Below are 17,370 nucleotides of genomic sequence, written 5' to 3'. Positions count from 1 at the left end.
TGACTTCTCTCCTTTGGAATTGGTGTCATCTTCTCCTATATGGGCACTACTCTGCATGAAACCGAGGCACAGTCTTGGGCTCCTCGGTGTGATCTAGAGACCAGTAGCATCCACATCACCTAGGTCCCCACCCCTCTCAACAACTGAAATCATCTGCATTTTAACAAGATCCCCCAGTGTTTCATTTGCTTATTAAAGTTTAAGGAGTGTAACAAAGTGGCGTCAAATTATGTATGCATTGTAACAAGCTCCCAGGTGCTGTGGCGGTCCACAGTGGCAAGGATCTCAAGCCCTTATCCCACCACGAGTTTCCAGGAAAAAAGGTGTGAGATGCGGGTTCTCTCCTTCACTGCAAACCTGAATCCAACTCTCTGGGACCCAGCCTTTACAAAACTGCTCATTCCCAGGTGATTATCTCCATGCAAGGTTGAGAATCACTGAAGCACGTCCAACTTCTCCCCCAGAGTAGGATTCATTTTCTCCTTTGAAAAGCAGCCTGATCTAATTGTTTAAAAGCTTCTCTGCATTTAACCTAAATTGGCCTAGAGGAAACAGTATTACTCTCTAAAGAAAAAGAAATAGTCTCTTCCTTAGCCCTGTAAATAACTGAAGATAGTCTTTCTCCCTCCCAAATGATCTTTGCCGTGAGGTTTATATTTCTTAACAATTGCTCCTGATTCTGTTTCTTACTCTTCTGGTGATCCCTCCAACCCCCACATTGGAAACCTTGTAGTTCAGCATAGCCCTCAAAGTCGGGCAGAAAAAACCTCCAAAGTGAGCCACAAAACTATATAAATCAGACTGTCGTAAACTCTGACTCAAACATTTTAGAGAGAGAGAGAGAGAGAGAGAGAGAGAATATAATGCAGCTTGGGGTTGCTTACATTATGTTAATTCAATATTAAGCTTCTGTTTAACCACAACTTCTATGTCCCTTTCCCTTGGATCATCAAGAGATACTGCTCCACTTCTATACTTTTGCAATTATTTACTGAATTTTAAGTATCAGGCTTTCCTTATAAGCCAAATAAATTTCATCACTGTGATCTCTGTGCTCACCGGCGCAGCCTGACAAAGTAGTTCTGGTTATCAGTCCTGAGTAGACAGCCTGGGATTCAGATTCAAGTCTGATCTGTACAACTGTTGCAGAGCCTTAAGTAAGCTCCTTAGCCTTTACAAGCCTATTTTTTATCTACAGAATGGGTACAACAATGGTACCTGTAAGATAGTTATAAGGTTTCAACGAGACAATGTAAACAACACTTTGTAAAGTATAAAGCTGCATAAATGGTTAAGAAATAATCCCCAAGCTATGAATAACTTACAAACTTAATAACCACAACACTGATTTATGTTTTCAGCCCCCACAAAAAGAAGTGGCAGTCTTGAAACCATCTGAAAAACACACTCTGTCTCCTCCCCCACTATCTCTAACCCATTCTACTTTGCTTTTATGTTTGTAAAGGGTTTCTGCCTTCTGTTGACAAAAGAGGAAGGGAAACCTGGCCTGAGAATCATAAAACCAAATGCCAGAAGTATTCTCTAGAAACCAGCCACGTGGAAGTGGTTGAAAGCAGAAAAGCCCTTTAATGTCACTGACAAGGGAGTCAAAGTGTTCAGACAGGCCATATACTTCTACTTTCCCACTGAAAGAGGAACTCGAAATTGCTGATGGCCTGGCCATTGGAATTCTGCAGAGCTGGGGTTTCTCAGGCTAAGGCAGTTATGTGATCAAATATAAGATACAATGTAATATAAAACAATACATATAAGGTGATGTAATATATTCCTTCAACGTAAGACTTTACCTTGCCCAATGGCCAAGAAAGCCCCCCGAAGCTACTCAGGGAGAAAGAAGGTTCACACAGAAGCCTGTGAACTGGTCTAGACCCCTCATGAGTTGTCAACTTCCTAGATGGACACAAGTAAGAATATACTCCTGCGCCTGGTCCTCATTTCCGCCTCTCCACCTCCAAATCCTCATCTCCTAAAATAGGGATGAACTCCAAACCTAGGAGCCTCCGATTTACCCTCAAAAGACTCAGGAATGTTTAGTCCTCTTTAACGCTTGGTCATCCTTCTCTACGTACCTCCAGATACTCTTCCAGACACAAAGCTTTGTTAACCTGCATGATTTACAGATCAGAAATGCTGAGATTTCTGGAATACACACATTCTTTTCCAAGAGACTCATCAAAGGGTTACAACTTGAGTACATGTAGAAGGCAAGTAGTAAACACACTCAAACTACTCAAGTAACAAACACCTAATATTTATTAATAAATTAGTACACTTGAAGGCATTTTTCTGATATCCGTCCCTCACCACGACCCACAACCCCCGCCCACACAAAGGGAGTCCACACCACCTTTGCATGCGAGTCTGCCAACTGAACATTAGAGAGCGCGCAGGTTTATAAATGGGAGCAGAGTTGCAAATATATTGGACAAGAGTTCTTACAGCTGCAGCCGTTTTTAATTAAAGTGATTGAAGGACGAAGGAGACCCACCAAGACCAAGGCCTTGAGGCGGACTGGACCTACTGGCTATGTGTGTATAAAAAACAAGACATCTTTTAAAGCAAAGCTGGGCAAATTCCCTATGGAAAAAAGGTGCCACTGGCTCTCAGTTGTGACTTTCCAAAGTGCAGCAGTATGTTCCAGAACAGCTCAATTCCTAAAAAGATGAAGTTCAAGTTCTTTGGTGGCCCAGTTGTCAAGCCACTTAAATAGCAAGTTCTGATGGCTTGAGGATTTCATGTCTCCAGCCCAGAGCATATTAGCGTAAGAGAAGCACAAGTAATCAAGCATTCTACACGGTGCTCAAGTGAAAACCATACAATCAGCAACAGTGTGGTCAAGTTTCAGCCATGAATATGAACTGTACACCAAGGCATATTAAAAAGAGAACTCAGTCTAATTGTTTTACAGTAACTCAACGGGGTATTACATTTCTTCAACCCTTAACAAAATTTGTAAATTACAATTAATAATAAAAATAGTAATCATTAATAAAAAAAAAAACCAGACGTGGATGTTGAGACATGAAGACTGCTTAGAGAATTCACAAGATGCCATTATACTTTTAAGAGGTTAAGAGCCTCACAATCCAGTGTGCAAGGAAAGTCACACTGCATTTGGGGTCCATTAAGTGAATTTAAAGTGCACAGAACAATTCGGAAAATACATAAGAAATCGAAACGAAGAAAATATGGAACCCAAAAAACTTTAGTGGTGGGTATTTTTCAACAGTTACACCTGGAGAAGGCTTATAGACTAATGTCCTAGAAGGGTTAAAAAAGGAAAGAACTCAAAACACTGGCCAGATACTCTGTTAAACACACACACACACACACACACACACACACACTCACACACACCCAAAAAGCTAGAAAAACGAAAACAAAACCAACGAAAAACCACCCTGCCACTAAACCGAGTCACTTCCAAAGCGTAGCAGACCTCGGGTTCTACAACAGGTCAGGAAGATGGCTATACACAGAGTCCAAGAGGGTCTGACTGGCTTCCTGGCTCTTGACTCCGATAATCTCAAACAGCCGGTCCAGCTTGTCCTCAGCCTGAGGAATCTCTTCGATCACCCGCAGCTCCTCAGGATTCAGAATGTGGAGCATGTCGTCAAAAATAGGCTGCAAGTCACAGGGGTCCAGGCGTACCTGCCGCAACACTGTGTCCTTCTTTTCTGCGGGGAGGAGAAGGGAGGGAAGGGGACAGAGGTAAGGGACAGTACTGGGGAAACCGAGTAGAGGAGGAGAGCTAGGAGGGACAGCTCCCCACCTAGAAGGCTGTCCCCACCCCCTACCCTCAAGGTGAGTAAGGGAACCTCTGGCACATTTTAAACAACCCAGTAGTTTTTATGTGCCTTGCACTAAAGATAACAAACAAGATTTGAGTCCTGGAGATCAAACAGGGAACCACTTGACTGGGTTGTTGATTGTCATTAGCATGACGACTTAAAAGATATCTAGATTCTTCCAAAACTCAGGAGAATGCTGGAATACTTACAGAAACTTAAATAAAATGAAAACACAACGAAACAACCCTCTCCCATCCGTAATGTGTTTACTAAACAAAGACTTCAGTCCTCCCTGGCTCTCAAAACTTCCAGATCAATGTAGTCTGCTCATCTGACTGCTATATGACACTGCCGAATTTTAAAACTAAACTGCTAAGAGCAAAAGCGCGTAAATGAGAAAATACTGCTTCTTGGGCCAGACGTCACACAATGTGGTGAAGGACTGTGACTTTTATTACTATTATAAAAAAGTTTTCTCCAAAATATAACATGGAACATAAAATACAAACTAAAATACAAATCTTTCATATAAATATAAAAGAGATAATCTAAATAGGTAAGGTATAGAAAATAGAACATATTTTATAAACATAAAATATAACCCTTTCACAAAAGTATAATTGGAATTCCCCAAACCGGGAAATTCTGAACAAAAATTTGTCGTCAATACAGCGTGCGTGCTGATCCCTATCGTGCTATTAAAAACCACAAGTGGCAAATTATTTACCAAAATACTAACCTACAATGCTTAAAACATTGCTATTTGCAACGATTCTTAAGAAGATTAATTTTAATTTGAGTTACTGAAACCTACACTTCTGACTCTCAAGATAGGTTATACTTTAAATCCTTGGATTCTACAAACCTGGTAAATAATTTTCAACAAAACTTGCCAGACTGCATTTTATCAGACCTTCCTGAAACACCTTTGATAGAATCATGAGGATAAAGGGCGACCAATGCAGACTGTCCGCCAGATAATCAGAGCTGTAAAGACCTTCAGGGTGGGTGGTGGCTGACGAGTGACGTGGTTTCTCTCAGGCCCAGGAGACCCATCATCCTGGGGTCTATGATACATCTTCCTGGGCAGGTCACCCAAATGACTCAGCTACCACTGGACTGTGCAACTGTTGGGGGAGAAACCCCAGGGTCTCCTCTGGGGGAGGCTTACAGAATACGCCTTGAAACCATCCTGCCAAGCCCGTACCTTTGGTAATAAAGGAGCCCGTCCTGCTCAGCGCCGAGGAGCCGCTGGATGTGGAGTCACAGCGAAGAAGGGGCTCAGACTCATCCACGAAGAAGCCCTTGTTCTTATCCAGCGGGGAAGGCTCCACCGTCAGCAGAGTGGAATTCTCCAGTTTCGTGTTGGGGCTGGGAATGGGGCTCGGGCTAAGGGGGCTGGGACTCATCGGGAGAGCCAGCTTGTCAGTTTCCAGCTGGGGGAGGAAACAAAGAAAAATGTTTTTTATTACATACTTCAAAAATTAGAGAGAAAAAAAATGAAACTGAAACCCCAGGTGTTCTTTTTGTTCCATTTGTTTTATATATAAATTCTGCTGTTTTGACAGTCCATAACTTACATTATTGCTAAATACACACACACAGAGACTTTGAAACCCTTCAAATATATACATGGAGCTATGTGTAAGCATTAAAAATTAGGAAGCAGGGACACCTGGGTGGGTCAGTCGCTTAAGGGTCTGCCTTCTGCTCAGGTCATGATCCTGGGCCCCTGGGAACGAGCTCTGCATCAGGCTCCCTGCTCAGCAGGGAGTCTTCTTCCCCCTCTGCTTCTCTCCTCTCCTGCTTGCTTTCTCTCTCTCTCTCTCTCTCACATAAAATCTTACCAAAAAAAAAAAAAAAAAAAAAAAGGAAGTATATATGCACCAAGCTGTTACTTCAGAGGAGTGGAACTGGGAACTGGACAAGGGAGTAAAGAAGATCTCCAACTTAAAATATAATTTGATAGAGTTGGAAATGGTCTTAGATAATACCTAGCACATTCTCCTCTGTATGGATTGAATTATATCCATCAAAATTCATATGTTGAAGTCAAAACTTCCTGAACCTCAAAATGTGACTGTACAGAGAGACAGGGCCAACTAAGGAACTTTAAAAAGACGGGATTGGGGGATAGTTGGGTCCTATACCATGATGACTGGTGTCTTTATGAGAAGCCATTAGGACACAGACACACACAGTGGGATGACCATGTGAAGACAGAGGGTGAAGGCTACCATCTTCTACAAGTCAAGGAGAGAAGCCTGAGGACACCTTTACTTCAAACTTCTAGCCTCCAGAATTGTGACAAAACCCGTCTCTGCTGTTTCAGTCTGTGATACTTCATCATGGTAGCCCAAGCAAACTAATACACCCTCTCTTTACAAGTAAGGAAACTGAGGTCTAGAGAAATGATGTGACTTTCTTAATGACAGGCTCCTGCCCAGTAAGGGGCAGAACTAAGGCTAGACCCTAGGCTTCCTGACTCCCACTTCAGAGCAGCTCTCGAGAACACCAGAGGCAAAAGCATCTGGATGGAGAGAGTGAAGACCGCCCCCAGGGAGCCAGGGTACAGCTCCAAGGGATTTAATGGAGGCCTTCATGAAGCTTACATTCTGGAGGGGAGGGTCAGAAAGACAGTAACAAGTAAGCAAACAAACAAGAAGGTTTCAGATGGAAATGGTGAGCTTCACGAGCATCAGCTGGTATGTGGAGAATAGATTTTAGGGGGGCAAGAAACAAAATAGAGATACCAGTTAGGATGCTGCTACAGTGACTGGGAGAGGTAAAAACCACAGCTTGCACCCAGTTGTGGAATGGGGAAATAATAGATCATATCCCCCCATTTTACAGGTGAAACCACTAAGGCCCAGAGAGGGCACACAGCCATGGGAAGAAGGCTAGTGCGCAACTCAAGTCGGCTTGATACCTCTACTACGCTTGTCATTTGCCACTAGGCTTTCAAACTCTGGCAGGCACTTGTGGCATTGACCTTAATGGACCAAGTCCATTGACCTTAATCTTTTTATTGGCTCTTCTGGCAGGGATGCAAATCCGGGAGCCAGGTGGTCAGATCCCACGGGGCAGGGTTTAGGGAGTGTTGATCACCACTCATTAGAACCCTCATGACTTCACTCACACGTGACAAGCAAAACATTTTCGAGTTCCTCAATCGGGAAGACATTGACCCTCATTTCAAAGTATTGGGTTGAAGGGTTGTAAAAAACACAAAGCAAACACAACTCTCTCTTTTACAACCTTTAAGGCCTGAGAAATTCTTACAACTGACTGCAGATTCCAAAGACCACCGATTACTGCACGTGTCTACCGTTCCAACAGCATTTGTCCTCTGTACAACCACCCATATCCTGCTTCTGCCTTCTGTGCAAGTTTAAGACTTGGGTAATGCATTCCCAGCTGCCCCTTCCAATCCACAAAGTTTTATGTATGTGCTTTTAAATTTTTTAATTCAATAGGGCCCTGGCATGTGCCCCTCCTCCCTGAAACGCACATGGCCATTCATGCCAATACACATTTTTTATTCACTCAATTAGACAAAGAGCACTTGTCTACACTTTGGTTCTCAGGAACAACATTACATTGGACAACATGGTCAGTCAATATAGTGCACTGTTCTTGCTTAAAGAGAGAAATTCCTGCCCACAAATCACATGCCAACAGACTAAGGAGTCCACCCACCCATTTCCTGAATTTAGTTCAAAACTTTAAATATTTAATTTTTCCCCCACTTTTGCCAAAGGACCCTATCCGTGGAAATTAAGTACATGATTTCCAATGTCATTCAGAAAGACAGACTGTTGCAGAAAGCTCTCTTGTAATTAACAATGAGTCGGGTGAATATGAAACTGCCCCTAAGAATGGTTTTAGTGTCACCACAGTGGGGTTAACAACCATAACCAAAGCCCAAGATCATGTGACAATCATTTTTCTAGAAAATCTATTCAGCTACTAAGTATAGGCATCCCCTGCTTTACCCAGGATACACAGCAACCAGCTGCATTCCAGATTTTTCTAGTTATCTGCAGTTTTTTCTTATAGGAAAAGAAAACCTGCTCATAGATACTTAACTTCTTTCCTCCCTTTACCTTACTATTTATAATATCCATCAAAATTGCATTGCAGCACAGCAACTCAAGCATTGTACGACCTCTGATAGCTCTAATCGGAAGTAAAGTCATCAGGACATGTGGAATGAATTAATTCTTTATTGATTCAGAAAGTTCACTGTTGAGTTCACAGCAAATAAAGAATACCTCTAATAAGATTTAGATACTGAAAGACAAATATTCTAAACAAGAAAGCCAGGAAAGGGTCTCACCCTCTTGCAAAAGCTATAAGCATGAACTTACCCAAACATTCACAAAATAGATTACAAGTGACTTAATTTTTTCCTTATGCATCTTTGGGCCTTCCAAGTTCTCCACAGGGAAATATTAACTTTCATGATTATAAAAACAATACATGTTATTTTTAAAAGTAGTTACCACTGATAAGTATGTTTTCCCTTTGGTAACTTGAAAATGTTATGGCTGCTGTGGCTCCTATTTACAGTGGTAGCCAAGGAACAGGAGAGTCTGAAGATCACCTACTTGGCTGAGTGCCTCTCTAGACTTTTCTGAAGAGTTCACAGGCCCAAAGGGGCAACACTGCCCCCCAAATTATTGCAGTGAGGTAGATACTAAGCCTTAAGAGAAAGGTCTCTCGGGAAACTTGGCCAGTGGGGGCCATCTATCCACCAGATAATCAAAGTCCCTTTGCAGAACTTAAAAAAGCCAATTCTTTTTGCCTTCCAGCCATGAGCTCATCATGCTCACTTGGAAGCCTCACTGGGGAAATGAGGTAGAGATGGTAAGACACAAAGAAAGGGGAGGAGGCAGGGATAATGAGGGGAGAGCTCCCCAGGGAGCCAACACCAGACAGGTGGTTCTATTGTGTGACCTTAAAGAGCATGTGATTTATTTTGGCCCATCGAGCCCCAAAATGTCCTCCTGATTACTCTCCATGCAAGTCCACTTAGTCCTTCCAGATGCTAGTACCAGGTGATAGGGGAAGAGAGATAAACGGTTCACCTCAACTCCATGGCTGGGTCACACCTAAACTTCCTCTGCTGACCTATTTTCCTTTCTGATTTCCAGAACCACTGAGCACATGGAACCAGCCAAATGGATGAGGTCAACAAGGAACTGATTGAAATTTGGAGGCTTGAACACCCCTGGGCTACAGAGGTTTGTAGTAGTGTTTGTGAGAACGGTGACTGAACTTGTATTTGGGCTACACTGGAATGAGCCATTTCCAGCTGTGTCCTTGCAACCCTGTGTTCCTACAGGTTCCAAAGCCAAGTGCCCACTCTGGTGCTTGGCTAAATTACAGCTTGAAACTGAAGCTCAAAAATAAGTCTTCTCTTTTAATATCAAACCAAAAAGCACTTCCCCGTTGACTGGCCCTTCCTAAGAGGATACACTGTGGAAGGCTGAAGAGTTTTCTAGTCCTGGGGGAAAGTCCTTGGGTTCCAATGGGTGGTAAAGGAACATTCTTGCAAACCTTGGTCATGGCAAAAGTGATTTACAAATGAAATGAGGTTCTAAGACTACCTTTCCTCCCTCCTGTGATCTAGCAGCTTTCCTAAGTATACACTTAAGGAAATCTTTTCCAGCGTGCATTGGATGTTCCGCATAGTCAACTCCTAAACATCAAAGTCATTAATATCCTGGGATTTCACTGCAAGGGAAGAAAGGAAAAAGACTTCTAACTAGCTGTGTGGTTTTAGAAAAACCCCTTCCCTCCTTAGACCGGTTTCCTCATTTCTGAACAAAAAAGATTAGACCAGGTCTTCTCTGTTCAACTTATGTTTCATTTATTGTCAGCCCTGCTATGTCATTTTCCCCACGCCCAACCCACCCACCCCAACTCCCTCTCTTCTTCCAACTTACCCCCAACTGGTTCACTCAACTAAGGTTTACCACTGAGTTATTTTCAATTACTACCCAATTACAATCTCCCTGTGGTTGCACAATCTGTTTTCATAAAACTAATTAACAACTTTGATGCATCAATGACCCCCTGAAATGAAGCATTAATTACCCAGCCTAGATGCTCCTTGCCAATCTGCTAAAGTGGTTCAACTTAACCCTTTGGCTCCTGGCACTACCCAGCTGGATTCCACAAGGCCCCCTCTCCCCACTCTACAGCCAGATATGCCTGATAGACTCAAGAAGAAGCTTCCTTACAAGCCAAAGCTTACCCTTTCCACTGAACTTTCCCTCCAGATCTCACCCAACATGTAAAAAGAAGGGAAAATCCTATGCCACGTTTGTGAAATTTTCCATCACTTTAATAATGGTTTTTAAAAGCCCATTTGCTAAATTCAATGAAAACTAATTGCTATTCCATCTGAGCTGACCCGCTTGTTGCTCAGATCCAGTAGACAACGGAGACTTTAAGAAATAAACCATTACGAGTACTGGACAAAATGATTCGTCATGAAATATAAGTAATTCATTTGCTGTGAAGGTATCTCTTCTGAGCTTCATCTGACAGATGAGAAAACTGAGCCTCTAAGAGGTTTGCATAACCTGCCCAAGGTCACAAAGCGAGGATTCAAGATCAGGCCTGTCTAGTTTCCAAGCGATCCTCTTTGCTGAGCTTTTGTCACTTCTCTGTCTGGACCCACTGGACATTTACAGGAAATGTCAAACCCCCGTAAGCCCAACACAAGCAACCACATGACCACAAGGAGCTGCTCTGGCTTCTGAGGGAAGGGCAAAAGGCAGGGCCTCCACTCTGGCCCTGAGATAAAGATGAGAGATTCTGCAATTATCAGACACCTCAACTGTGGCCCAGTAACTTGGTTTTATATTTGAAAATATTCCAGATCCCAACAGACCAGCGACTGTTTAAAAAAACAAAGACATTCAACTGCCACTGAAGTTTCATCTCAAAGGAATTACAGTCACAAATAAATACATAACTAAAATTATTTAAGGATGATGATAGCATCTCAAGCTTGTTTCCCCTGTTCTCCCATATGGTCATGTAATGGAAATCAAATTAGATTTCATGACCTCCTGTAGGTCTAGTAGGTGTATAAGAACAGGCTCTGATAAAAGCAAAGGCTATCTCCCTTGCCATGAGTATCTAACTATCTGAATCTATATAGTTCCCACATTTAGAGAACAGGAATGTAGATAACAAGGAGGGCTTTGTTATCTCAATCTATGTAATTTCAGGATTTCAGACATAAATGAGGGTTCAGATGATGACAGTTACCAACTGTCTCTCAAAAAATTACCTGAATCTATTCAGTTCCTAAGTTCAGATAGTGAATAATACCTGAGATATACAATGATTTCTCCCTTTAAAAAAAAAAAGAATAAAAAGGAAAAAATGGGTAGGAGACAATGACTTTACTCTTCTAGTGTGAATTCTTATTAAATCCAACTCAGGGTAAGAGGTCTTGGCAAGAATAAGCCAAATTTTCAGAGTAAAAAAATTTTTTTTGCAAAGAAAAAGTGAAAAAAGAAGGACATGGAAAGATGCTGATTCCTTAGCCCTTAGAAGAAGTGATAGCAGTTTGAAGACATTTGGAGGGAAGTCTTGGAAATGGAAATATGAGCTAGAAATACACATGCATGTATATGGATAAAGCAAAGACGTTAAATGTGAATTAACTGTTAAATCTCAATGGTGTTAAGTTTGGGAGTGTTTACTATGTTTTCAACTTTTCTTATTTTTTAGTTTGGAAAATAATTTTACAAAAGGGTTAAGAGCCAAATAACTATAAGACAAAAATTCCCCAAACTTCCTAGGCTTCTGATTCTTTAGTCTGTTGTCTTTCCACCTTTCTTCTCTTGCCCAGCCCTTGCTACAGGAAAGGGAGACAAGGAGGTGCTTCCATTGCATAAGCAGGGAATGGGCTAGCATTTAAAATAAAATCATCAGTTGCTAAGTGGACATTGCTGGCCTTATGTGGTCTAGCTGCCCCCAGGGCCCCTGGAGGTCATGGGATACAAGCAGGAAGAGGAGTGCAGTGCCAAGAAGCCCTGCTCAGCTTCCCTGGGAAGCCCTGTGTCAGACCAAGGCCGTAGTGGAGCTGAATGGACACTGAGTCTCCGAGAGCTTGGAGCCCCAGCAGAGCCTGCAGAAAGAAGGAACTCACCCTCGGGAGGCTCAGAGGATTAAATTGGCCAAAAAATGGCAAAGGCATTGGGAAATTATTTTAAAAGACACCTCACACACACTCCCTAGATCAATCCAAGCATAGCATAATGAAAGTATTTTGTATCAGTTGCCACCTCACTTAAGGCTATTTTTAAATTTTATCCCAGGTTAGCTGGCCAGAGTGTGTTTCTCCCTTAACTACCCCAAGCCCAAGTCAAGGTAGTTGCTAGTCTTGAGTGTATATGTCATCCATCCATTCTGTTCATTCCTAAGAGTTAACTTCAAAACTTAAATCCACCCACATTTAAGTGGAGTGGCTAATCATTGCCCTAAACAAGGGATCTGTTCCTCTCCTGGATACAGAGGGGGAAAAGCCACAGGAAGCCACAAGTAGTGCTGTCTGAAGCTGCCAGAGCTGGTAAGAACCAGCTGGCTCTGGAGGGAGAAGGAAGGGAGGGTGAGCCCCGCCCAGCTGCTGGCGCATGTGTCTCCAAGCTGTCCAGGCTGCTGACATCAACAGTAATGTTGCAGCCCTGAGCTGACTCACTGACTAGCTTTCTTGAAAAAGGATGTGATGATAGAGTAAGTGGGCTCTCTTGGTTCAGAGCTGGAGCTCACTCTCATTCAAACATACTGCTGAGCCTTACAAGAGCTCAGTCCCGAGGACACATGAGGAGATCATGCTGCTGGAAATGACGTGGGCTTCCCTAAATTTCACTCACTGAGAACCCATTAGGAAGCCTTTCCCACAAAACAGCCTTTGAACAATTCTAACCATGAAAAGAAGTTGCATGAATCTTACAAGCTTGCCTTAAGGCACTGTGGAAGATAGAAAGTAACTTCATAATAGGAAACCTATGACCTTAAGGTAAGAAGGCTCACGCTCATCTCAGTGACTCAAAGTGTTTCTGAACTTGCTCAATTTGATTAAATTAGTATTATTTAATAAGATCATTAGTTGGATGCATACCATTAGAATCAGAATATACCTGGTATATAATTCCACCAGTACGAATGGGCTACCGCGAAAAATAGTTCTCCCTCAGCTACTCAGTTCCCCTGCCAGTGGTGACTCTTACCAATTCCTCGTGTCTTCCTCCACACAGTTGATACGCCAATAAATAGGTAATATGTATTCTCCACCCAATCCCAGCTCTTTTGCACTTATTACATTTTTTTAACTTTCACTTTTTATTTTAACACAATATGGCAGCCGAGCACACCCAATGTTGTACACTCTGCCTTTTTATCATTTAAAAACAGTTCTCGAGGTTAACACATAAATGGCTGACTGACTCCTTTCGACAAGTGCAGACCGTTCCACTGTGTGGATGTTCCACAACTTACATGACCTGTTCTCTGTTGAAGGGCATTTATGCTGTTTCCACTCTTTTATTACAAAGGATGCTACGAGGAATACTGGGGCTTGCAATCTTCTACACACATGGCGGAGGTAGGCGGGACGATAGGTAGGACATATTCCTGGGAGTGCAAGGTCAGTAGTCAGCTGCCATATACTTTGGGAGAAAATACCAATTGGTTCTCCAGAAAGGCTGGGCTGAAGTGTACACACATCAGGACGAACACTGGGCTTCTTTTCCTATACCCTCACAACACAAAAATGGTGTCATACCTTTCCCTCCTTACCATCTCAGAGCTTAAAACCGTATCTCAGTATAGGTTCCCATTTTAATTCTTCCCTATTCTGAACAAGGCTAAAAAACCCACCTTAAAGAATCTTCAGTATTTCCTTTTCTGTGAACTCTCTCGTTCACAGACGGCCCATTTTTCTTTTGGGCCATCAGTCTCTTAATTCATTTGTAAAAGCTCTTCATTTTTCTTAAAGCCTATTAACCCTATCTTGCAAATGACTTCTTCCAGTCATTATTCTGTCTTTTGATTTTGCCTATGATGGTTTCTGGGTTGTACATGTAATGTTAAGAAGTTGATTCTTTCTTGTATGACTTTAGTGTTTTCTATCATTGTCAGAAGAGACTTACCTCCTGTTCTGAGAATAAAAACAAAGAAGAATTTCCCCATGTTTTTTCCTAGTTCTTTTTTTGGTGACAAGTCATTTCAATGGTTGGTCATCCCAACTGTCCCCTGACAAAACCCAATTGTGAATAAATCAAAGTTTCTCTGTGGAAAAAAAAAATATATTATGGGAAAATCAGGAGTCACAGCTGACGCTCCCAAAGAATATGAGGAATATGTACTTAAAATGTTGAAATCAACTGGTGTATCATAAAACCTGCTGTTGACCTTGATGCAATTTCTCATTATCAATTGTATGTTATAGGCACATGAGTTATGACAGATCAAGAGACAATCTCATAAAAAAAGGATGGAGAAACTAGGCCCAAACTGGAAGCTATGAAGCTTTATCCAGATACAAGTTTTGGCCTCAAAAATAAATAAAAATATGATATCCAGTACTGGTAGTCAATGGAGAAAATAAGCTTATTTTCACAAATATTGATTCTGATTTCCTCTCAATGGATTCTTTGAGAAAGCCAGCAAGGGTGTGGATTAAGGGGTTAGAGGTGTCATCGACTAATAAATTTGACCTTTTCTGAACATGGAGACACTGTGTCTCAGGAAAAAAATAAAAGCCCACTTCAAGTCCACAGAATGTCCTCTACATTGTGGCTCACATACCCATCCCTCCTATAAAACTCTCAGCATCTTCAGGGAGGATTCCCTGTTTTTGTGTTTTGTTTTGTGTGTGTTTGGTATGGGTGTGTTCTCATCTAGTATCTCCAGTGTCTGGTACAGGGCTCGAAACATATTGGGTGTTCCATCAGTGTTTACTAAATGCGTTGCTTATGTTAATCCTATCTTATTCTTAAAGACAATTTTAAAAAGGAAAAAAAATAAAAGCTTGTGTGAATACATGTTAGGAAACAGAGTGTATCGCTCTCAAGACCCCAAGAATCTGCTTCTAGACTTCTCCTTATAAACTGTACACTCAACCTCAACTACATCATATTTGATCAATTCTATGATGTGAATTTTTTCACATTTTAACACCTCCCAAATAGGGATCTATCTTACAACTATAAATGGTAATGTTCTACTAGCTTCTTTAGTCTTATGTAGAGTGGTGCCTCAAACACTGAACATGGCCTTCAACACAATACAGAAATATGTCTGAATTCCAATGCTGACCAAAACCTCTCAGGACCTTTCGTGAAAGCTTGCTAGGTAATCACAGGTGTCAAGCACCAGGACGGTGTTTGGGACACAGCACGTACTCAGCAAATGTTGGTTCCCTTTCTTCTTAATGTGCAGAGGGGTACCATTTGCTCTTGAGTCAAAAAAGGAGAACGCAGAATTCAAATCTCAATACAGAAGACAGCAGCAAACATGTACCGAGCCCTTGCTCAATGTCAAGTGCAGGAGGAGGCATTTATCCTCATGATCTCCAGTATCTACGCTCTGTCTCTAATCCTTCCCAGATGCCTACAGGCCAGCTGTGAATTTAAGAAGTCGAAAGTCAAATTGTTGGATCCGCCAGTCTCTTCTATTAGTTCTTAGAGATTCAAAGTTCAAACTCCAGCCTTTCGAGTGAGACACTGCACCTTTATTCCTGTACTTTTCATACTGCACAACAGTGAAAGCTTTCTGAAAAGCTTGCAAGTGAGCAAAACACAACAAGTTTCTCAGTAAAACAAGTGTTCTTTGCAGAGTCAAAGGCTTCTTCTGGGGGCAGAACCTCCTTTCCCTGAGATGGGAAAATCTCAGGGATGAGGACCAAAACCTGGTCTCGAAAGAATCTACGGTCAGGTTTTTTTCTTTAAAAAATGACTTTCAAGGGGCGCCTGGGTGGCTCAGTGGGTTGAAGCCTCTGCCTTTGGCTCGGGTCATGATCCGGGGATCCTGGGATCGAGCCCCGCATGGGGCTCTCTGCTCAGCAGGGAGCCTGCTTCCTCCTCTCTCTCTCTCTCTCTGCCTACTTGTGATCTCTGTCAAATAAATAAATAAAATCTTAAAAAAAAATGACTTTCACATGGACAAACACATGTCTGCTCTTGTTTTCTCTGTGTTTTCTGGTGGGTCAGTACCCCTGCCTCCCACTACAACCTGGTAATTTCCTGTGTACCCTTCCGTTCTAACACCTGCTGATCACACTGAATTGTCATTATTTGCCTAAGAGTCCTCATCTTGGTGACTGAGCTACTGAAAGCCCCAGAGATCATCTTCCTCCTTTACATAGTACCAGACACACAGGTGGTGCTCACAAAAGACTGTAAAGATTGTTGACTAATTGGATGAAACCTAGGAATATGGTAATAGTAGAATGGCCTGAAATGACATCAAACACCTAAAGGCTTAGTCACAGATCTCACTTCTTTGTACTGATGACCACCCTCCACACAAGCACCGCTGAATGGACCTGGGCCTGTCCTGTGGCAGCAATCCCTTTATAAAGTCCCCTTCTCACCACACCAGGGGTTCCCCAGAGCCCACAGTCTGGCCCTGCAAAGGAAGTAATTTGACCTCAAATGACCCTCAGCGCTGTGGGCACAAGATCCAGGCGAGTTCAGCTCACAACTTAGGGCCTGGGGATAATAATTCCCATTTCCTCAGAGATGACCAACTGGCAAATTAAAGACAAAGACAAATTTGAATAGCCAAAAAGTCAGCAGTTAAACGTACAGCTGCTATTTGCCTCAACTCGCCCTCACTGTATTAAATTTCTGAAAATAGCTGGTCTCAGTCAGACCGTAGATAAGGACAGCTGCATCCTGCAGCTGGTAAACAACAGAAAAATCAGCAGCCATAGTTCCCTCTGCGCTTCTAGAAGCAGCGGTGCTGTCCTTGCCAAAACAGAATGCCCGGTGCTCTGGGCGCTGTCAAGATTCTCCCAGTTGATTTTACAGAGCAAAAGCCATCCAGTCTCCAAACACTGACTACTCTAGTCGGGGGGCGGGGGGAAGACTCAGTCTCTGGAACATAGGTCTCCTGCGTGGTTTCTGGGAGGGTTCAAGAATCTCTAACAAAGGATCATTCCACTACACAGCAGCCCACAACAACCACCTTGGCTCCAGGCCCACTAATTAAATTATGGTGGAGTTTTACTCTATCTAATCTTATGGAAGGAGGGAAGGAGGGAAAAGATGCCCAACTCCCCTGCCTGATGAGCCCCAATTCTTTTTTAGAGTTAGTTTATTTATTTATTTATTTATTTATTTGGGGGAGGGGCAGAGGGAGAGAGAATTTCAAGCACATGTGTGGCTCAGTCTCACGACCGTGAGATCATGACCTGAGCTGAAACCAACAGTCCAGACGCTTAACCAACTGAGCCACCCAGGCACCCCCAACCAGCACCAATTCTTTACATTTGTGAATCTATGGTCAGAGCAGACAGCTGGAGTAA

At 42.5% G+C, this 17,370-nt stretch overlaps 1 protein-coding gene across 1 annotated transcript in view; it reads right to left on the bottom strand.

Moving 5' to 3' along the window:
* Window positions 1–2,251: 2,251 nt before the first annotated feature.
* Window positions 2,252–17,370, bottom strand: part of LOC111147813 (TNF receptor superfamily member 21) — a 67,078-nt gene continuing 51,959 nt past the window's right edge. The window contains exons 5-6 of the mRNA XM_022504060.1: window positions 5,020–5,248; window positions 2,252–3,698 (exon numbers count right to left, since the gene is read on the bottom strand). Of these exons, the coding sequence (XP_022359768.1) occupies window positions 3,469–3,698; window positions 5,020–5,248 (459 nt within the window). The 3' untranslated portion in view covers window positions 2,252–3,468. The remainder of the gene's footprint in view (window positions 3,699–5,019; window positions 5,249–17,370) is intronic.

The sequence above is a fragment of the Enhydra lutris genome, unplaced genomic scaffold (genome assembly GCF_002288905.1).
Source record: "Enhydra lutris kenyoni isolate GAN:26980312 unplaced genomic scaffold, ASM228890v2 scaffoldscaffold17, whole genome shotgun sequence".
Classification (NCBI taxonomy): domain Eukaryota; kingdom Metazoa; phylum Chordata; class Mammalia; order Carnivora; family Mustelidae; genus Enhydra; species Enhydra lutris.
Note: the sequence above shows the minus strand (reverse complement) of the source record. Positions and strands in the feature narration are given on the sequence as shown.